The 22271-nt window shown below is 47.3% G+C and overlaps 1 protein-coding gene across 1 annotated transcript in view; it reads left to right on the top strand.

Moving 5' to 3' along the window:
* Positions 1–20841, top strand: part of PRKCH (protein kinase C eta) — a 113649-nt gene extending 92808 nt beyond the window's left edge. Inside the window, exons 11-14 of the mRNA XM_054634500.2 lie at positions 1305–1443; positions 2318–2506; positions 18381–18524; positions 19831–20841. Coding sequence (XP_054490475.1) covers positions 1305–1443; positions 2318–2506; positions 18381–18524; positions 19831–19977 — 619 coding nt within the window. The 3' untranslated portion in view covers positions 19978–20841. The remainder of the gene's footprint in view (positions 1–1304; positions 1444–2317; positions 2507–18380; positions 18525–19830) is intronic.
* The last annotated feature ends 1430 nt before the right edge of the window (positions 20842–22271 follow it).

Below are 22271 nucleotides of genomic sequence, written 5' to 3'. Positions count from 1 at the left end.
TGATGTTACCACCCTTCCTAGGGAAACAGATTATCCAACTAAAGGGCAAAATGGATCTAGAGCCAACATGAAGGGGTTCTGAGACCCTGGAATATATTTAGTTTTTTGATCCTGATGTGGGCATCAGAATGACTTTGAAGGTGCCTTTGTCAAGCCACCCCATCACGGTGCTGCTGTGGGGATTCTGGGCAGCTCCTGGGCCAACACCTGAGACAGTTCAAAAACTGAGCTGTGGCCTGTTTGTGCTGCACAGAGCTCCCATCAGAGCTCCTCTCCTGCATCTGCAGTGCTGCCTGCAGCTTGTCTGGCAGCTGCAAAGCAGAGGTGCTATGAGCTGGTGTATTTTTAGGCAAGCATTGCCTAAATCTGCAGATGACCCCGTGGTGTTCCTGACAGTGCTTCTGGCTGCAGGTTATTCCCTTGGGCAATCTCGGGGTCAGGCAAGCTGAAAAGCTTTGTTAGGGCTCTGTCATTTTGGCAGCTCTGCTTTCCATGAGGAGCTCCCAGGCTGTTAGAGGTGATGTACTGGGAAAAGTGTCCCCCTGCAGCTTGTTGGGCTGCAGGTCTCTTGGGACAGTGACAAGGAGGTCCCCACTCCAGTGAGGGCTATGGGGGATGTTCACTGCTTATATCAGTGCACTGCTGGAATTGATACAGCTGGGAGGACTTTAGGAGTTTGCCTTATGATGGAAGCATCCTGTGCTGCCTGAAGATTCCCCCTGCCCATGTGGTGTGATGTCAGTAGGGAGTTTCTTCTCTTCTCAGCTTGGATGATGCTCCAGATGGGGTTTATCAGTCAGGCTGATAACAAGGAGATCAGGGACTGAGGCCCCAACACCTCAGGAGAACAGGGAAGGTGCTTGCCCTCTGCAGAGGCCTTGCTGGGCTCCCCAGCTCCAGTGTGTGCTCCAGTGCAGCTCTGCTGAATCAGAGAGCAGCCTGTGTGCAGCATTCTGCTGCATCATAACACCCTTACACACTCTGACAGCTCTGGCAACCTCTGCTCCAGGGAGTCCCTGAGCTAAACGAGCAGGAGCCCTGCCAGCCAGGTTTGGAGACCCATGTGGGCAAACTCCTGCAGCACCTGCCCACATTAAATGGCACTGGCAGAATGATGCTTCTTCCTCCCTCCCTTTTGTAAGAGATGAAGCAAAAGAAAACCTCTCCTGCATGACTTTTGTTAATTTTTTTATGATGATGAGGTTTGCCCAGGTTGCAGGTTGAGCTTCTGAGGCCTGGGATGGTGCCTGCATCTGTGTGGGGCTGCTCCAAGCACACAGTGACTCTGAATATTCTCATTTTAGGGACTTGAAGCTGGACAATGTGCTGCTGGACTATGAGGGGCACTGCAAGCTGGCAGACTTTGGAATGTGCAAAGAGGGCATTCGTGATGGCATCACCACAGCCACCTTCTGTGGTACTCCAGACTACATTGCTCCAGAGGTAAGGAAACCTTTCCTTGGTCAGGAAAATGGCCACCATGTGAAAAGTGTAGGTTAGCATGGAACTGCCAGTGTCTTTGGCTTTGCCTTATTTGATTGCTGAGCTCAAGGTTTCCTCCTTAGGTGTATTATCAGCCCCTTGTGAAGTAAAGCATGAGTAAATCTTCAGGCTGCTGTATGCACCAAAATAAGCCTGTATTTTTCTCTAGAAAATATGAGGTGAAAAAAGGAAATATGGCTGCAAAAATCTTGAGAGGCACATAGAGATGCTGTCTCAGCTAGATTTGAAAGGAGATTGAATTCTCCTTCATTCCACAGTTCCTTTTTCTACCTCCTCACACTCTGTCATTCCCCAATCTCACTACAAAATTAATAAACACCTCTTTAAGGAGCAGCTGCCCTCCAGATGCTGCCAGATGTTCCAACAAGGTTTCACATCCTTCAACACAGTTGAATTTCTGTCTGTGGTTGATGTTTGCACCTTTCCCCCACACTCACACTGCTTCCCCTCTGCAGAAAGCCTTGCAGCAGGAGCCAGGTAGGTGTTTTCTTCCCAAGGGCGAGGCGGAGGCGATGTCGGCTCACACACGTGGCTGCTCAGCAGGTTTTGCTGGAGTGCCCCTTCTCCTCCAGCTCAGCCCCTGCATCATTCTAAGGCCTTGCTTCCCAGGTGACCCAGCCAAGCTAATTCAGCCCTTTGTGTACCATTGTGCTGATCTGGGGGTTCCCAGGGTGAGATCACTGCATGTTCCTGGACATCCTAACAGTGAGCGCTGTTAGCAAGAACTTCTGCGCTACCATTTCCAAATCCTTCTTTCCTCCCCTGCTGCCATATGAAGCTCCAGGGTCGGTGTTTCTTTCCTCCTGTGCTGCAGATCCTGCAGGAGATGCTGTATGGCCCTGATGTGGACTGGTGGGCCATGGGGGTGCTGCTGTACGAGATGCTGTGCGGCCACGCGCCCTTCGAGGCCGAGAACGAGGACGACCTCTTCGAGGCCATTCTGAACGATGAAGTCGTGTACCCAACGTGGCTGCAGCAGGATGCCGTGGCCATCCTCAAAGCAGTGAGTTCCTTTGGCTGTTTGCTCTCTGTCCTAGCTTTCTCCAGCCTCATTCCAGCAAAAGAGAGCAGGGCCAAGGTATTGGCACGCAGAAATCGCGTGAGATCCTGACCCTGACCCTCCTCTTATCTGGGATTGAAGGGTAAACAGAAAGAACATCCTGTCACACTTAGGTGTGTTTGCACAGTTATATGGTTTAGTAGCCAACTTGGCAAGCAGAATGTGAGCCTGTCTGTGTGTCTGGGAACTCCCCTGCTTGCTTAATGATTGACAGTGTGTGGTCATCTCCCAGAACAGAAGCAGCAGGTAAATACAGGGTTTAATCAGTAGCAACCATATGGCCAAGAAGTGAAGGCGTCCTGATAATCCTCTCTGGTAATGCCAACATCCCCCAGGGTTGCTGCCTATCTGCATGCAAAGACAGAGGTTTGATTTTTGTGTGTTTGGGAGGAAAAGAAACAGCAAAAAGTTTGAGGAGAGCTGTTGCTGGTGACACTCTGTCCTTGTCCTGCCATCTATTCCCAGCTTTTTCCAGGAGTTCTTTTATCCACGTGCCTCACATTTTTGCTTGTGACATGGGAATTAAGCTTTTAAGATTTTGGGCTCTGTGTGAGCCTAATGCACTGGAACTGCCTGGTTTTTCTGTAAGGAATCAAAAGGTGATTTATGACAAGAGTGTTAAACTATGAACTGGGAGACCTAACTAACAGACTGTTCTGCTACTGACTTCTTCCTGACCCTCATCACATCACCAAATATCTCTAAGAACCTTTTAGAAAGAGAAGGATCAGAGTATTCCCTTTTCTTGAGAAAGCACTGTGAACAAAGATGCATTTAAGAGTGGATACCAGTAAATATTATGGTAATAGAGGACCTAAAAAATAATTGGATAAGGTAGTAATTAATAGAAAGTCATGGAGCACTGGCCCAGAGAAATGGGGTAGTCAATGATGGGACCACTTGAGGGAAAGAGAAGAGTTTTTAGTTGTGAAAATGTGGAAATTTTCTGCTGAAGGGTTTCTATTGTATGTGAGTGAAGCAACTGCTTCCTGTAGCTGAAAATGCATCTGATAAATTTCACCAAAGTCAACTGACAATAAAATCCACTCCTGGAGGAGTAAGAGGAGCTTTGAATCACAGGTTGTGCTCAGAATTGATTGATTGTGATGCTGGAGGCCCTCTTGGGTTTTGGAAATAACTCGCTACGTATTTTAAATACAAACATGAACTTCAGACTCATTGCAGCTTCTGGAGCAGTGTTTGTGTGGTTGAACTGGAACTCTAAGTACCTCTTAAGTACCAATTCCTCTTCTGCAGTGACAAGTACTGGAGGAGTGGATTTGTTGCAGGTAAATTGCATAATTATGAGACGGAGGTAAAATGTGGTCGTGTAGATGCTTGTCATAACAGGAATCTCAGGGTGTAATAAAATATGATTTGTGTTTTAGCCTCTTGATGAAATGAGTGTTTTCCTCATGCTGATAGGGCCTCCCAGAAACAGCCAGTGCAAGCTGCAGTCACCCCAGGCTGCTCTAGTTTGTGTTCAGAGCCCAGATTTTAATAGTTTAAGGTCCCTTCTGTGATTAATAGACAAGGAATTTGATAAGGGGCACTGGAGGAAGAGGGCCAGAATTGAGCAGGGAGCTGGGAATTCAAATAGAAAGCATTGAGCATCTCCAAAACCCAGTCAGCTCAGTGACTGCTGCTTCCTTGCCTGAAAAACAGTCTCCACTCCAGCCCCTCTGCTTGCCTGCTGTATTGTGTATTGCTGGTGACAAACAAATGGAATCAAAGCTGCCTCTCTGAAAGGCACATGCACTGCTCAAGAGCAGCACTACACTGTGTCTGCTCTGGGGAAAAAGGCTGAATTTTGGGGCATCCACCAGGAGTCTTGGGATTAACTTGGGAACTGACAGCGGAGATGCTCACTGGCCTTCAGCTCCTCAGTGTTTCTGCTCCCTGGGTGCTGCTACCTGGAGGTGATTGCTGCATCTCATTTCACAGCACTGGGGATAGCTGCTGCAGGCTGAATTTCTGCAGCCTCACAGGAGCTGCTTTTGGGCCAAGAGCTGTTCACTGCAAGAGCTCCTTCTTTCCTTCTGAGTTCTAAAGAAGCATCAGAGCATGTTGGCTTTAATGGGAAGGACACATCCTGTCAAGAGGTTGTCTGGGGCTCTAGATTAAAATGGAAGCCACACACACAGACACTTTGATTTCTTCTGAATGATAACAAATGTTATCACTGCTGAGGTATTACATTTTTTATTATATTTTTTTATAATATTTGGTCATTATTTTTAGGGGTTAGTATAACAGAGAGTGGTAAACCTGTTTTTTTTGAGAAAGAGTAAATTTTCTAGCTGCTAAGTATGTAGATTTTCTTTTTTGCACACTTTTGATGCTAATATTTCTCTTAGATGCAGCATTATGACTAAATGAGCATCTTTTAATTGCTATTTTGTTTTTCTCCAACAAAACATGCACTTGAGCTCTCTGTTTTAGAGCTGTGACAGTGCTTTCTAACCATGATGCTAAGAGCTCTGGAAAATCAGCATCCAGCTACTTCAGTGCCATAAATGATTGTAAGTAATTACATGGCATGGGAAGCCTGTGGAAGATCAGGGAATTAAACCTGGATTCTCTTGTATTGCAGGCTAAGGCCTTAGTAGCCTTAATAACTGGATTATCCCCTCACTAAAAGTTCTGGTCTCTAACCTTGAACAGGACTAGTGAGAATTCACTCACTGAGTTTGAATGGTACAAAGCTCTGAAATGAAAATCAAATTGTTAGGTGTACTTGGGTACAGGTGCTTAGAGATGCTCTACAAATAGATGTATCTAGTTTTAGAAAGCACTGGATCCATCTGCCTTTGTGAAGAGCTTCATTTTAAACAAGGATAGGAAGTTTGAGTACTCATTTCACAGATGCTGTTGCTCTGTTTGGCTTTCATTTTGCGTAACTGCATTTCACCAATTTCCCCCCATCAGAAACCACATGATTTCTGAAGATTGCGCCCTCTTCATCTTTGCAGTTTCTTGATAATAACAAAACTATGTTTTAGGACCTCATTTACGTCACTGGGTGTTCCTGGAGGGTTTGTGAACACTGGTACCAAGGAAAACAAAACTAACCTCAGTGCCCTGGGACTTTGTGTAGAATTGAAAGCGGAAATATTTGTGCTCCAGAAAAAAACCTTTTTATCTGTTTCCCTTTCTAATGTTTTTTTTTTTTTTTTGTCCTTGAAATTTCCCTTGGAGGGCTGGGGAGGGAGTAGGACAGAGGTAAATCAGCAGGGTTTGATGAAGTCAGTATTCTCAGAGGAGGAAAGCTGAACATCTCACTTGTGTACCCTGCCCTGCTGAATGTGTCACTGGGGAATTCAGGTACTGGTGCTTCAAGCCAGGAGGAGAGGACTCAAACTGAGCCCTCCTCTGCTTGTGTGAGCAAGTCAAACTGGGCATGGATTTGCTTGTAGGAGTAATAAAAGTGCAGAGGAGGAGAATTGCTGCTGAATGGATTCAGACCACTTCAGCTTATTCTAGACATAAGTTTCGCTTTGATTTTAATTCTTAATTTCTCCATTGCCCTACCTGAATGCAGTTGCGAGGAGTTCATGGCAGTTACAAGGAGCTGTTGGGTTTCTGTGTGTCAAATAAATTATTTCAAATACTGTTTGCCATCAGCTGACAGAGCAGTCACCAGGGTCTGATCATGGAGAAACTGTGTGAGCATGCAGAGAGCAGAGACTGCTGCACCAAATCTCTTACAGGGAGGGTGTAGCTAGAGATTACTTTGTTACAGCCTATCAATATTCTGAATTTGTTAATTGTCACCACCAAAAAGTGCTGGAGCAGAGAGGGGAGCTTTCCAGGCAGGCTGAAGCTTTGAGATTCAGCTGAGTGAGCTGCAAAATGAAATACAATCCTCTTGCTTCCCATAAGCAGGGTGGGTTTTTGGCAGCCTGTTACACTCACTTTGTGCATGCCTTTCTCAAATGCAGTTCAGCTACCCTGCCTGGCTCACAGGCAGCTGAGTTTGAGGGCAGAATGGAGGGACACACTGAAAATCAGGTCTCAGAAGTCGATGGTGTAATGGGAAGGAAATTCCCCAGGAAAGCTGCAGGGATTTTCCTTTCTGAGCGTGGTTTCAGATGAGGAGAGAAGGGCTCAGCCTATGGAGTCACTCCATTGTCTGGTGATCTTAAGTAGCAATGCTTGGCCCCCAAAGGCTTGGAAATTTGGATGAGAGATTGCAGCTTAGATGTTTTCACCCTCAGAGCCTGGTAACAGCAGGGGCTGGAAAGCAGCATCTCCCTAGGGAAGTGTTAGCACTGCTCTGTCTTCTGCACCCTGGATTTCCAAACTCCTGTCACAGCTGAGTTTGCTAAAGCCAAGGACGTCTCTTGGCATTTTTATGCTAACCCCCAGTCTTAATGAGAGCTCTGAAACACTTCTGGCCTAGCTGAAATGCTCCCTCCTAAAGTGAGGCTTAGGCAGCCTTGCCTGTAGCTTTATGTTTTGGGGACACAAATGAGACTAAAGCCTGTTCTTCCTCTAGCTGGTTAAAGATGTGCATTTTGAGAAAAACACTACTTGAGTGAAGAGAGTGGGCAGAAGTGGTTATATCCACCTCCAAGAGGGTTTTGTGTGAAAAATAACCACCAGACAAGAAAAGAAGAAGGTGCAGAGGAAATTTGCTGTGGTTTTAGCAGCCTGTGCTCTCTCTTAGCACAGGTGGAACAGCACTGGGGAGCCCAAATGCCCCTGAATTAGTGTGAAGAGTAAGAGGGCTGGGAAAGTGAGGCTGAGGGCAAGCATGAGAAAAATTGCATCAGTATTACAATGGCAAGGATGCAAAAGTAAAACTTGAGCTGTGTTTCTAGAGAACAGCAGCCTGGAAGTGACTCAAAAGGCAAATGGTCTGGGTGAATGAACTCTCTCCTGCTTTGTGTCACTGAGTTCCTTTCCCCCCTCCAGACACCACTGAGACTTTGTTCTTGCAGAATTGTGTAAAATCCCCTTTGCACTGTCAGGTTAACTCCAGGAGGCTGTCCTGTCTGGGAGTGGTGCTTCAGACTCAGCTGCAGCAATAATGGTACTTTGAGGTCAGCAGGAGCACTGCTCTGATGATCTGTGCTTTATGGACTTGTTTCTGGCTGTCAGACTACAGGGTGAGGAAATTGGGATTTCCTGTGTGTACCCATGTGCATACATAGAAATAAGTTTGGTGGAAGTTAGGAAAGTGTGTCTAGGTGTATGATTTTCTTCTTCCCTAAACTTGCAGCTGACACTAGGTGAGCAAAAACTGTATTTGAAAGGTACCTTCCTCTGTCCCTCCTTGTCATGAAAAGGAGCAGTGTTTCCCATCATTTTTCAGGGATGATAGAGTGAGATAAATTTTATTACTATGTGTGTGTGTGTGTATGAGTTGAATCCAGGACTCCCTGGGGAGTACAAGTTGTCATTCCAAAGAAATACTGAGGAGTGAATAGCTGAATACCTGTGTCCCACGTGGCCATTGCACAGGGCAGTCCAGTTTGGCTGGATGCAGGATAACAGCTCCAGCAGAGCCCCTGGAGATTCAGGCTGTGCAGGCATGGACCACAATGGGGGCTGAGAAGAAAAGAGTGGAGGGATCACAGAATGGTTTGGGTTGGAAGGGACCTTTAAACTCCATCCAGTTCCCACCCCCTGCCATGGGCAGGGACACCTTCCACCAGACCAGGCTGCTCCAAGCCCCACCCAGCCTGGCCTTGAACACTGCCAGGGATAATTCACAGCTTCTCTGGGCATCCTGTGCCAGTGCCTCACCACCCCATGGCCAAGAATTTCTTCCTTATATCTCATCTCTATCTCTTATCTCAGTTCAAAACTGTTCCCCTTGTCTCTATCTGCCTGTGTAAAAAGTCCCTCTCCCTTTTTTTTATAAGCTCCCTTTTAATACTGGAAGTGTCCACATACAGATAGGAAAGAAAATTCCCTGGGACACTTCATCTAGGGCTTACTAAAGGAGAGCAAGCAAAGTGAACTGCCCACCCTAAGGGTGCCCCCCTGAGTGCCCAAACCCCCTTATTTTCAGAAAGGCTTTGTGGGTGGTGAATGCTCTGTGCTGAACCAGACTGGCCCCACCACTGTGGGCAAACTGAAAATGCCTTGATGAGGAGAGGAGGCAAAGGGATGGAGCTCTTACAGCAGAAAGACTTAGAGGCAGATTTTTTAATGTCATCAAAGCAAGCAGTCTGCTGTGACAGAGGGGAAAGGGTTGTTTCCAAACTGCTGGCGAGGATGTCTGAATTCAGGAGAGGTGTGGATGATCCCAGCTGCCTGCTTGCTGCAGCTGCTCACCCCTGACATCAGCAGGAGGGTGAGGTCCTCTGGACTTTGGAGAGGTTTATTCTGTTCATATTCTGCAGTTGTTTGGGGTTGAGCACCTCTGGATAGGGGGAGGTCAGAAGCAGCTGCCTCCTCTCTCAGCACATCACTCATTCCAACATCTCTGTGCTTTCTGCTGCCTTCATGCCTCACCTTTTCCCTAAGCCCTGGGCAGTCTCTTTGACCCCTGTGTAAACTCAACCAAACCCCATCGTTTGTGCTTCCCAGCCCTCTCCTGAGCACCTCCAAGGAGTGAAAAGGGGCAGCCAGATGCTGATGGTGCCCTTGTGTCACCCCGCTGAAGTTGTGTCTCCCCTTTGCATTTGTTTCCTGCAGATCTGGGCCAGGTTCTTCCTTTCCAAGTGACAGAAAAAGGCAGATAATCTGTTTCCCATTCAGTGCTGGAATAGACAGAATGAACTTGTTTCTGAATGAGCCAGATGTATTTTTTAGGCAAAGTTCAAAAGGAAAAGGATGATGGTGGACCCGCTGAAATCAAAGAGGGAGCTGGATGAGCTCATTGCTTTATCCTCAAAGCTGAGGAGCCTGCTAAAAAAGGCAGATAGATATTAAAAGTGCCTTCAAATGCCAATAAATTATTCTCCTTGGCATCTCTTCAGAGTTGGCAGTCTCCATAAATTCCCTTGCACAATTTGATTAAGCTTTGGCTTTCAGCATGAGGCTGATACTTAAATCTCTCTGTGAAGCTCCGTGTTGGATCTGTGTACACATTTTTCCTTTATATTGTTTTTCAGAAATGCTTTTATCTTGCATTTCCTGGTTGGCTCCACAGCCACTGCTGCAAAAGCAGGGCTCTGGAGCCTGTTGTTTCCCAGCTGGGGAGGAGCTCTGCAGTTTTAAATGACCATTTCTGCCATAAACACACCGTGGTGAGGTGACAGGGCTGTGCCCCACCACAGCTTGCCTTCTTACCTCTTTTGCCTTGCACATCCATATCTGTAACCTGCTGTCTCTTACTCTTTCCCTCCTGATTTTTAAAAAGCAAAGAGCTTTCCCCAGTAATTTTAATCTCTTCTGTTGATTGATCACACCTTTTTCTCAAGCACTCCTCTTCCTCACAGTGTCCAAGCTCCTGAATAATTCACTTTGAAAGAAAACTACAGATACCTGTATAGAGCTTGCCCAGGCCAAATTCATCTTGAAATAATCATTAGGTCTTTTACCATTCCTTTTCCAACAGGCTGAAATTAGCTTCTCGTTTAAGTGTGCTTTGTGCAAGCTCAGATTTCCTTCAGAAAAAGCTCCTAAAGCAGCCTGGTGTGACTCATCCTCCTGTTCCTGCCAGAGGTGGGGGAAGGTGAAGGTGTATTCATTGTGCCAACATTGTCTTCTCCATCTTCTCTTCCTCCTTACTCCCTGGTGCTCAGGAAGGAGCAATTCCCATGTCTGAGCCTAAGACTTGTGGCCCAGGCTCCTTCCTCAGCTCTGCCACATCTAAACTGATCTTAAGGACTCACAAAAGGGGTTTGGTAAAGTCCATTAAAATCCAGTTTTGGGGCAGGTCCTAAGGATTCCTTTGAGAACCTGGGTCCAGCCTGGGTTTGGGAATGATTGCTGTAGGACTGGGCCAGCTCTGGCTGTGCAGCCCCTGGCAGAAGGGGCCAGTCCATCTAACTGGGAGGTCTTCACACTGTGATAGAGGTAACAAAACTCTGACTGACTGAACTGTCCAGGGCTTTAGGTCTTACTCATCCCTCCAGCTTTGAACTTTATGACATGCTGTGTCTTCTCAGGAACTTTAAAATTAAAAGAATTTAAATATAGCCAGGACTACAAAATAAAAAAAAAGCTCCTTTGAAGTTTTTTTTTTTCTTTATTGGACTTTACAGGTTTGTTCAGGGCACTTTAGTCCCCTTTGTACTTGACCCTATGTAAATAGACCACCCAGGGTTGTGTAACAGATTCCCAGTTCCTCTTGACAGGACTATCAGAAAAGGATTAATTGTTTTCCCCTGCAACCCAAGGGAGATTTTACTCCTGCTTAAAATGAGAGTGGGATCATGCTCCCAGTCTGTTAATAAGTGTGATGCTCATTTTGCCTTCATGTTTGTGCTACTCTGATTGATGTATTGATTTAGTAATGGACCTGCATATCCCCATGCTGTACCTGTAGGCTGACTGTGGTAATTGAAAACCAGCAGGAGGATTTTGATATTGTCTGAGCAGCCCTGCAGCTGGTGACCCCTGTGGGGGTGTCTGCTCAGTTCTGAAAGCACAGCTTTCTGGGGTGTCATCCTGACTAAAACCTTTGTCAAATATTCCACATAGCCAATGACTGAAGTTAGTGTCTACTCATTATTACTGATTACAGAAGTACCAAAAGCAGAAGTGTCAAAAATCAGTAGTTATCCTCAGGAGCCAATGCACTCGATACTTGTGGCCTTTTTATTCTACATTGGTGTTGATGAGTGGGGAGAGGCAAGGAAACAGGTAGATTTTAGCACAGTGAGGAAGTCTGTAGCTGTTCAGACAGCATTTCATTGTGGTAGTCAGCAAAGTCTCCTCAGTTCACACCACTGGGAGATCTGGAGCCAGATGTGTCTGTCCCACATGGGAGTTGCTCTATCCACCTGGGTTTATTTTGCTAGTCAGCCCACCTTGGTTTATTTTGCTGTTCTCTTGCTCAGCACTGTTTGCAATCCAGTTAATCCTTCTTGTTCCCTCGAGCTCTGTCTGGCCAGCATCAAGCAGCCATTTCTGTACCAGGGGAAAGTGAGATCAAATTTATCTGCTTAATACCCACTGCACTGACATTTTGTCCTTCTTGCCTGGGGCTGGCACATTGGACATGTGACTTCTGTCATGCTTATTGTTACATTCTTCTGGCTTTTAGGGAGCTGGGCTGAAGACTTATTTTTACCTCCCTTCCCCTCTTTATCTGGAAAAGGAGATAACAGATATTTCACACTCTGTCTCCTCCTCCCCCCTCTCCTTTAAATGCTTTCAGGGCAGTCTTGTACTTCTGAACCCTGGCATTGTGCTTGCTGGACCTTCTCTGCACTGCAGGATTTCACCTGCTCCCAGTTTGGGGTAGGCAGGGCTGCAGCAGGGGGGTACCCACACCCTGTGGGGTCACATCCTGCCTCAGCACCACTCAATTGCACTGGTTGCAGTCAGGGCTTCCAGCAACTGATCCCTCTGTGTGCAGGAGAGGAGCAGGAACACCACATGGCCTCTGATGTCTGCAGTCAGAGCAAATCCCCAGATGAGACAGAGGTGGTTTTTGGGAGAGCCACAGTGACCCCAGAGCTGCTCAGCAGCACAGTGCTCAGGGAAGGTCAGGAAGGAGGATTCCAGGTTCCAAGAGCCTGGCTCACAGCCACAGCCAGGCACTGGCTGAGCTGCCCTAAGCACAAGGACTTCATGGGACAGCTCTCTGACCTCACCTTGTAGTAAAACTGTGCCTCCCTCACCTCCTGTAACCCACTGGTGTGTCCAAGCCCTGGAATGCTCTCACATGGGGAAATGAGGCACATTTGTGAGCATCACCTGGCAGGACTGGGATGGAGGCTGATGGGAGCTTTGCTCAGGAGAGCGAAAGGCAAATTCTGGCTCAAAATGAGCAGCTTTGTATTAAAAAAAATAATAATAAAAAAATCTTGGCTTCCAGTCATTAAAAATAATACAGGCATTAACAGACAGAACCATAGAACCATCTTTCTTCTTTGTTTGAGGGCTAATGACACCCCAGACCGTGGGTTTGTTTGCCTTACATAATGGGCAGCCAAACTGTTTTCAGCAACTGCAGCATTCAGTCGAGAGATTCATGTAGGGAAGCCTTAATTAGAGTAATTGCTCTATTTATATAATGATTCCCTTTTGTCTCAGATCAAATGGATCTTTGAGAAATCTTATTTCCTTTCCAGTTAATTTCTGCCCTGTTAGTTTAGCTCATGAATCTTAATGAAGAGAAGCACCTTGGGTATCTCCTGATCTCCTGCTTTCCCTCATTACTGGGGGAGAGACTGTGGGGCATTAATCTCCTGTGCTGCTGCTTCTGCTCTTTACTTTGGTACCAACATGAGAGAAACACCAGGCAGATTTTAAAACCATGAACAGGGAAATCTTCCATTCCTTTAACAGTTTGACTTGACTATTGCAGTGCCACAGTTTGAGTAGGGGCCCTGTGATGCAGAGGGGGTGACACTGAGGTACTGCCACCCTCTCTGTGACAGGCTGCCTTTGGGCTCCTGGCAAAAGAAAATGATGAATTTTCCTTATCTCTGTTCCCTGCCTGTATGATTGGGAATATCCTCCCTCTCTGCTGTGTGCTTGTGTTTGAAGGATGAGCTGCTGGGACATAGGATTTCTCCTACGGGGTAAATACAGCAGAGTCCTGGTGGGAATTGGTGTGTTTAAAAGGTTCTTTTGTACAAGAAAGAATGATTTCTTTCTTATCCAGATGGCTGACAGTGTGAAGGGACTGCTTGAGCAGAAAGTTGTATTTCTCTTCCTGAAGTGCAGTGACAGGATTGAGTCTTGTTAATGTTTTCCTAGAACATGATGCAATTTCACGTAATCCGTGATATTACTCATGAAATTAATTGTCCTGATGCAAATAACACATACATCAGTTGTGTAAAACCAATCAGGGATTCCAGTGTTGAGAAAGGAGACTTGCAATTCAAGGAAATAAATCAGCAAGGAAATGGCTGATTTGTGCAAACATCCCTGCAGTGACTCCCAGGCCATTCGACTGATTTGCAGACTCAGCCTCTTGAGACAGAAGTTGCAATGCTGCATGTGAGCAGCACTGCAAGAGTTCACCACAGCCTTGCCCAGTGTCCTGGGAGTCCTGGAGCCCTTCCCAGCATGGTCTGAGCTGTGGGTGAAGGGGAGGACCAGCACAGATCCCCTCACCTGCTGCAGGCTGAGCTCCCAGGGCTGACACAGATTTTCCCCAATGGCTGGCACTGCTATGGCAGCATTTTTTCCTTGTAACTTCACGGGCTCTCTGTGGACTAATCCCCAGATTTTAATTTCTTGTCATGGCTTGCTGCATTTTCTCTCAGTAAAGGTTTTCAAATGATCTCATGAAGTCATGGTTTTGGCTCATGCCAGCTGCTGGTTTTGGCTGCAGTGCTGCTGGGAGGGTGAGCTGAGGTCAGGGAGAGCCTTGCTCCAGTTTGCTGCTCAGCAAACTGGTGTAGCCCAAAGGATCCCAGTCTGAGGATGCTCCCAAGGGGCTCCTTACCCTGGGAATGGGGTAATTTCCCATGGCTGGATGTGGTCACAGAGCAAGGGCTTGATAGCCTGGTTCAGGTTTGAGCTTGATAGTGTTGGTATTGGTTTTGCTGGGAGGCATCTTGGATTTGGGTTTATTTTTGCTCAGGAACATCTCTGGTTTGCCTTGTTGTTGTTACTGTTCATTTTTTTTTTCTTTGTGTTTCTTCTTTTCTTCATCTGTGTGCCAGAGGCTGAGGTTTGTGCTGCATTCATGGTTATTGTGGAAAAATAGAGATAATTAAGCATTAGGAGATGACATCTTTCCACAAAAAACTTTCTGCTGAACATCTCTGACCACCTGCATTGGAGAGTTGTCCTTGGAAGGACATTGAGGGCTATCAAAACTGTGAAACAAGTGTCAACCTCTGGCCTTCCCAGGAATGCCAGGAACAGCAAACACTTTGTAGGACATTTTCCAGCTGTTTCTGAGTGCAGCCAAGGGGATCACAGGGAAGAGGAGCTACACTTGTGAAAAGCTTTCCCCTCTCAGCACTTCACCCCTCCTGCTGCACAAAAGCCTCTCACATGGTCAGGACAGGAGCATGGGCTGCAGATACTCATTTCAGAGATGGAGGCTGAGCGTGTAATTAGGTTTTACAGAAATCTTGAGCTCTTTGCTTTGCTGTTAGTGCCATCAGACAGCAGAGGCAGCACGAGATGATCAGCCAGATGCTGCCCTGCTGCAGCAGAGAAATGTCAGTGCTGCCTCAGGCAGGGAGGAAGCAGATTCATGGGTTTTGGAGCCTTTGAGAGGTCATTGGAGTATTTCGGGTTTTTCTGCCTACTGGGCAACACAAACTGAAAATTTATCATTTCTGTGTCAGTGCAGTAATTCCTGGTGAATTCAAATAGTCTTTGAGAGGCTTTGTTATTTGTATTTTAGTGCAAGCAGGCTACAAAAATTTCAGTCTGTCATTTTATATACCTCTTACAGCAAAGCAGGCAACTGTTCTAGTGCAGAACATCAGTGCTGTCTCTGTTGGAGTCATCATTTGCACTCCTGCAAATGATAAAAGACTGTGATAAAGACTGGAGCCTCTTGCCAGAGAAACACACCCCCTTCACCAGGCTGTGACGGGCCTGCCACCTCCAAAACTCACCAGGAGATTTTATGTCAGGGAGGAGCAGCCATGGGCAGCCCCTGTTTGTGCACCCAGGCCTGGGTAGCCTGGCATGGTGCTGCACTGCCCAGGCTGCAGGGCTGTGTTTCACATGCCACACTGCCCTGAGCTCCATCCAACCTCACCTTGAGATTCCCTGGGCACCTGTGCCACATTTTGGCTGAAGCAGAGCAGTGTGAGTGTGACTGCCATGGAAGGGGAGCCTCTGCACGTTGTGTTCATACTCTTGGTAGAGTGCATGGTCTATAACTCATTTCCAAGGTCCTGCTGGCTTGCACTGGGTGCTTCCAGAACCTTGGGAAAAGGCTTAGGCAGTGCTCTCCAGAGTGGTTCATGATGCTGTGGGGTCACTGCAGCCCCTTGTGCTTCTCAGCCCTGTTTTTACAGAGCCAGAGAGGCAGCAGCATTGACCATAGGTCAGCTCATTTCTGTTGGAGGCAAGGAATAATTCAGAGGGGTTTTGTGGAAATCTGGCATCAGTTTCAGGAGCCAACCAGGGAAATGTGCTCCAGCAGCAGATGAATTTGAATCCTTTACCCTTCTCCTGCCTCCTTTGTGGGGTGGATGGTGCCTAGAGTTACCCAGCTGAGGTTTACCAGTCTTTGGGTCCAAAAATGGAAAAATTGGAGCTGGCCACTCGAATTTGAACAGTTTTGGTTTGAATGTTGTGTTACCTTAAGGGATGGCCATTGCCTAATCCTCATTGTCCTAACAAAAAGGGTGTTTTAAGCAGCCAGAAATGAATTTATGTTGGCTCTTCACTTGTTGCACTGGATTTCTTTGCTTGGTGCAATTTTGGCATCACATGGAATATATCAAGCAGATAGGAATATAAACACACTTTTATATCCCAGGGCTCTGAACTGGTCTGGAAATGGGCAGTTGGGTTCAGGTTTTGGTCTTATATGGTTGGGCATAAATGGGAACCCAAGCAAAGTTTGTTGCCAGTCCTTTTCAGAGTTTATTTACTTTCATGATTATTTTTTTCCTTTCCACATTTAACAGAAGGTTCCTGGTGTGATGGAGGTGGCGGCAGGGCAGGAGCCAGGAGACATGTGATGTATTCCCAGATCTTTTCTCCAATTTTTTCTTGTCTTTTTGGAATGTTTCAGTCTATACCACTCCCAGCACCAGCATGCTCTGCTCTTGTTTGAGCTTTCTAGGTGTTCCAGCAATGCAAATCAGAGCTAGTGAGGTGCAGATATCCATCTGTGGGGACAAAGAATGAATCTCTAGAGAAAGACAGGGCTGCCAGGAGGTTTCTGGTCTGTTTTGCAAAACAAAAAAGCCTAGTTCAAGGCTTGCAAAGGCTTGTCTGAACCAGGTCTCTCAGTCATTTTGGCTTGACCCATTTCTTGTTTGGAAACCAAGCTGTTTCTGGGGATATCACTATCCCACAGAAATGTTGGGGCAGTCTCTTGGAAAAGAAATTGTGTTGAAGTTCTGATGGTAGAAAGGGTGAAGAACAAGCTGGCAGCTTTGGGGAGACGCAGAAGTTCTGCCTGTCCTTGAGCCTGACCCTGGAATTGCTGCATCCCCAGGAGCTGGAGAGTCCAGAGGAGCATGGGGAGAGCCCAGCTGCAGCAGCCACCTCAGCTTTGCCCCTGTCCTGGTGGCTCCTCCTGCAAATCTGGGGGCACCTTGCAGCTCTTTCTACTGATGTTTTGGGTAGAATGCTGGAAAATTATTCTGCTGTGGGGGATCCTGTGGCAGCACCTGACCTCAAAGGGTTCAGGGGGTCAGGGTGGAGCTGGGAGGTTTGTACTGATGCCAGCAGAGTCTGGGGTCCTGCAAGGTGTCAGCTAAAGATGCCCCGTCTGCTTCATCCCTGCAAGGCCCCTCAGAATGGGGTGTTGGGGAGAATTCTATAAATCAGGCAGTCATCTTTCTGCTCCCCACCTTCTCTCTAGATGGGGAATAACTAGACCCTTTATCCTCTTGTCCTAGGAGAGTTTGTACCTTGTGAAAGGCTCTGCAGGCAGAATGAAGCTGGTTCCTCACTGCACCTCCCCTTCTTTTCATTCCCCCATTGCTGAGATGCAGCAGACTTGGCCATTCCCAAAACAGTGACTGATTGTCTGCTTTGGCTGCTTCAGCTGTTTGCTAAACATAATGCTCTTTCATCTTCCAGGAAATCGTCTGGACACCTCCACCGGAGTGCAGCTTGCTTTATGCTGCTGTCTCAATAGGCAAATAAAAGCAGCTATTTTCCCAGTTTAAACATAACCTGATTTCTCCAGTGAATTGGAAATACTTGAGGGAGGGGGAAAGATTGTTTATTACTGAATTTTCAAGAGCTGTAATTCTAAATTAACAAGCCAACCAGCTCTTTTCCTTCCTGGGGAAAGGATTCTCCTCCTCGCCTTTAAGAATATCCACAGCACTCACACTTCATCATTTTCATCAGGACCTAAAGAGCACCCACCGGGGCCCTCTCACACCATCTGTGTGATGTTTGCCTTTCCTCATTGCTCCCTGGCAAGTCAGGGCACTTTGGCTGAGGTTTGAGATTTCTTTTTGCTGCCAGCAGAATAAAAATGTTACAAAATGAAATCCTTTATTGGTGTTTCAGCAGCGAGAGAGGAGACAGTCACCTGTCTGCTCCCATCAGCTCAGGGTCAGGGGGCTCTAAAAGGCAGAGCCTTGCCCATTTTGCTCTGTTTCCTGAGATGACAGGAAGGAAAGCGTAGGCATCTGGCAGGGCTTCAGCAGGGAGAGCTTTAGGAAAAAGGCACAGCTCAGGGTTGAGTCCAGGCCAAAGCCTGACTGGCTGCTGGGCGGCGTTTGGGAGCAAGCTTGTACTCCTGAGAAATGAATACAGAAACAAATAATGACCAAACACACTGGGCAGTATTTGTAATATTGCAAATGATGCAACTCAACTTTCTTTTCTTACTGTGGTAATCAAGGATTTCACCAAAAGCCAAAGCACCAGGGAGAAACACACCCCAGCTTCTTCCTCTGGGGAGCGAGTCAAGTTCCTCACACGTGGTTCCATTGCAAGGAGCTTGAGCAGTCCGGCCAGCAGCCGAGTTCAACAGGAAAGCTGAGGACAAACTTTTGTGTGGCTGCTCACGGGTCCCTCTCCCGTGGCCCCGCCGGATGGGAGGGAACAAAGAGCCCTTTGTGTTTTGCAGTTCATGACCAAGAACCCCACGCTGCGGCTGGGCAGCGCCGGGCTGGGCGGCGAGGGCGCGATCCTGCGGCACCCCTACTTCAAGGAGCTGGACTGGGAGCTGCTGAACCGGCGGCAGATGGAGCCCCCCTTCAGGCCCCGCATCGTACGTGGGGAGGGGGCTGCGGGAGGGCATCCCTCGGGGCTTTTCCCTCCGTTGGGCTCTGTAAGCAGATTTGTTGCCGTGAGACAGCAAAGAGGTGAAGGAAGGGAGGTGAGGCCTCTGACGCTGGCTTGGCTGCTGGTTGGGCACCTGCTGAGCTGCCTCTTTTCCCCTCCATGCTGGATTTTCAAAGGCAGCTCAGTGAAAAGATGCAGATGTGTAAAAGCAGCTGCAGCAGGTTAAGCACTCAAGTACCCTTTGGCTTGCCCCAAAGATAAAACAGGGTAAGTAACCCTCATCCTGTTCAGCACCCAGCACAGTGCTCCCTGCCCAGGCCCTGTCAGTGAGAGCTTCAAAGGGCAGACAGGCTGTACAGGGCACAGTGCTGCCCCTGTCCCCAGTGGTGCCACACAGCCCTGAGGATGCTGTGTGAGAGAAGAGCGCTGCTCTTCATGGCCAGCCTCTCTGGGGTTGTCACTGTGGCTTCCTTGTCTTTCAAATCATTGCCTGGGGTGGTTTGTCTCATGCTGTGGTCACTCTGCAAGCTCTCAGTGGCAATGGGTTCAGGATCAGGTACCTGGGCAGGTGTGACAGCTCAAAAGCAGAATCTTGAGTTGCCCCTTAACCTGAATCAAAGGCTAAGGCAGCCTGCTCAGTCTGCCACAAGCTGGGCAGGATCTGGGAATGTTAGACTTCAATGTCAATAAATTTTATTGACCTCAATGTCAATAAAATATCTTGCTCTGGGAGCAGGAAAAACACATGCCTCATGAAAATGTGCCACAAACCCAGTTTGTGTGTGTGCATTCCAAGCAGCCCCACTCTGTGGCACACAGCAAGGAATCCAGCACCTGGAGGCCAGCCATTTGTCTTCCCATGGCCCAATAATTCAGAATTGTGCAAGTTTAATGGCTGGCCCTAAGAAAAGTGCCCTCCACCCCCTCCCCAAAACCCAGCTGAGACACTCTGCAGATGAGGAGGGACTGTGTGGAGTCAGCCAGTTGGGAACACAGCTGATAACTGTGCTGTCACTTGAGGGGAGGGACTGATTCATGTGCCCTGCCCTGCCATGTCTGGCCAGGGAAGCCCCAGGAGTTGCTGTCAGTTAAATCTGAGAGGGGGTTCCCTGTCAGAACCTTCAGAGGTTGGAAAAGGCTTTGCTCTGTGAGAGGCAAGCCCAGAAAAAGCTCTCAGTCAGCTCAGCCTGGGTTATGGAAGTGATGGTTCAGTGCACTCAGATACAGAGCAAGGATCAAGCAGATGATACATACTTCTGACTTGTCTTTCCTTTGTGTTTTCCATCTGACAGAAATCCAAAGATGACGTGAGCAACTTTGATCCAGATTTTATAAAAGAAGAGCCCATCCTGACCCCCATTGAAGAAGGGATCCTTGCAATGATAAACCAGGATGAATTTAGACACTTTTCATTCACCAACCCAGACCTGCTGGAATAGCTGTGGCTCTGGAGAAAGGCTGATGAGAGGACTGGGAGGAAATCAAATGAAAACCAAGTTTACCAGTAATTTCATTCTCAAGGAGTAGCAGTGCACTGACTGGCACGATACAGCAGCACCACTGTCAGTGTTACCTTAATGTGAAATTGAAACCTTCCTGTGTTTGTAGGGCTTCTGCAGCTCTTGGATCAAATATTGACAGGGGTGGAACAAACCTGATATTGTAAATAGCTGATGCAGACAGAGCATTGGATGCTGAGCTGATTGGCTCAGCCTGATGTCACCACTTGCCATGGATTCCAGGAGTCGGCTTGAGCATGGAACAAGTGTCTTGCAGCCCTGAGCCAAACAGACTTGTGACAATGCTGATTGTTTGCAAGACTCTTTTGAGGAGTCCCAGCACTGTCCAGCATTTTGGAGATGTCATCCAACATCCCATGGCCTGACTGAACCAGATGTTCCCACTGACTTTACCTGTTTCCTGCAGTATTTATTTCTTTCCGAAGCACAAATGGCTCTTTTTGACACTGTTTGGGTTCCCATGTGAAATATTTCATTGTGCTGACTAGCAGAAGGAAAAAAAAAACCAACAAATGCCCTGTGCCCCACACAGATTCTTCCAAATCAAAGGGAAGTCATGTGCTCGTAGTGTTTTACTCTTTGTGTGTGTTGAAAAGTTTTAGTGTTTGCATTCTGTGAAATGCCTTTTTACATCATGCATCTTCAATGCTCCTTTCTTTGCCTCCCAGCTGTTTTCAACTATAATATAACTTGTTGTACTGTTTATTTAGGCCCTTTCTATTTAATTATGTTACACAGAGCCCCTTTTGTGGGTTTAGTGCCTCATTAAAATTTTGATCCAAAGTGGTAGCACTTAAATTATTTGTAGTGTTATTGCGATGGGAGCCGCAGAGCTGGCAAGCTGCTTGAAGGCAGAGTTGTCAACCAACAGGTAACACAAAAGGACAGCTTTTCTCCCATCAGAGTGATAAACCTTATCTAAAGATACACAGTGACTTGGTTTGGTTTGGATTTAAGAGCTCATTACTCACAGGGCACTTCTTATCAGTTGCATCCTCAAGCTTCTGCCACAGGCAGTCTGAGATGATTTTTCAGTGCAGATTTTGGAACCCAGATACTCTGGGAGATGGTTCTGTGCTTTTCCTGTTCTCCTTGAAGCTGGATGATTTTTCTGAAGCTCCTTGGCACACCTTTGCACTCCTTGCTGGGTTTAAAGCTGTATGACAGGTTTACAGCCTCTTCCTTGGGCAGATACGAATTTCTGGAGAAGGAAAAGGATTTCTAACCTCTTGCAAAACTGATGATGTTTGTATTGGGCTCCTCACATGCTTTAACTTGAGAAAAGGGTGAGGTGCAGCAGAGAGGGACAGTTCTGCACAGACCTCACCCCACTGCAGCTGTGGAAGGGGAGCTGGAGCCTTGGACATGGGAATTACAGAGGTACAGCCCCCATGACAGCACAGACCCACTGGTCTGTATGGGCTCACCTGCTGTGAAGAGGAAATCTGAGGTGAAGAAGCTGAGATGTACATGCAGGAATTATTCCTTCCCACTCCAGTCCCCTCTACTCCACTGAGTCACTTCCACCTCTAAAGCATCTCTGAACTGTCTGACAGGTGGGGCAGAGGCTCAGGTGCCCTTGGGCTCTTCTTGTCTTTGTGCCTGAGTGTTCCAGCAGTTCTCCCTCTTTCTTTCCTGTGTCTCCTCTTCCAGTAAGCACAGTTTCATCCACATCTGATCTCCCTTCCCTCCCATGGGCACCTTCTGGCCACATTGCAGCCCATCCCTGTGCTGGTGTGTAGGTACCCAGCTCCTCCAAAGTGGGGAAAGAGAGGAAGGACAGGTTGTGTTGTATAAGTGGGAGAAAAAGAGCAGATTTCCAGAAAAATGATTGCAGAACCAGCCATGCAGGTTGGGTTGCTTTCCCATATAGGAAGAAGCAGTTCAGGGATGGATGTATTTGTATGAGGGGGCCACTGTGGCACCTTGTGCATGTGTGAATGACTCGTGGTGTTCACCCATCTGGTGCAGATGTGACCCAAGGCAATTCCTCACTCCAATTCCTTCTCAGTTTTGTGGGGTTACAACTGCAGCAGTGCTTGCTTGGTAAGGTGTAAGTGCAGCTCAGTTGGCCACCAAGAGTGGGAGCCCCCAAACTGCCTGAATTTTGTGTTGATGGCTTTTTGACTCTCCTACTCTCAAAAAAATAAAGTCTCCTGCTTTTGACTCTTTTGTGAGCAGCCTCTGCCTCTCCTTCCCTGGTGGTCAGTGCT

Source organism: Agelaius phoeniceus, chromosome 6 (assembly GCF_051311805.1).
Source record: "Agelaius phoeniceus isolate bAgePho1 chromosome 6, bAgePho1.hap1, whole genome shotgun sequence".
In the NCBI taxonomy this organism is placed as follows: Eukaryota; Metazoa; Chordata; class Aves; order Passeriformes; family Icteridae; genus Agelaius; species Agelaius phoeniceus.
This window is presented reverse-complemented; position numbering and strand designations above follow the sequence as displayed.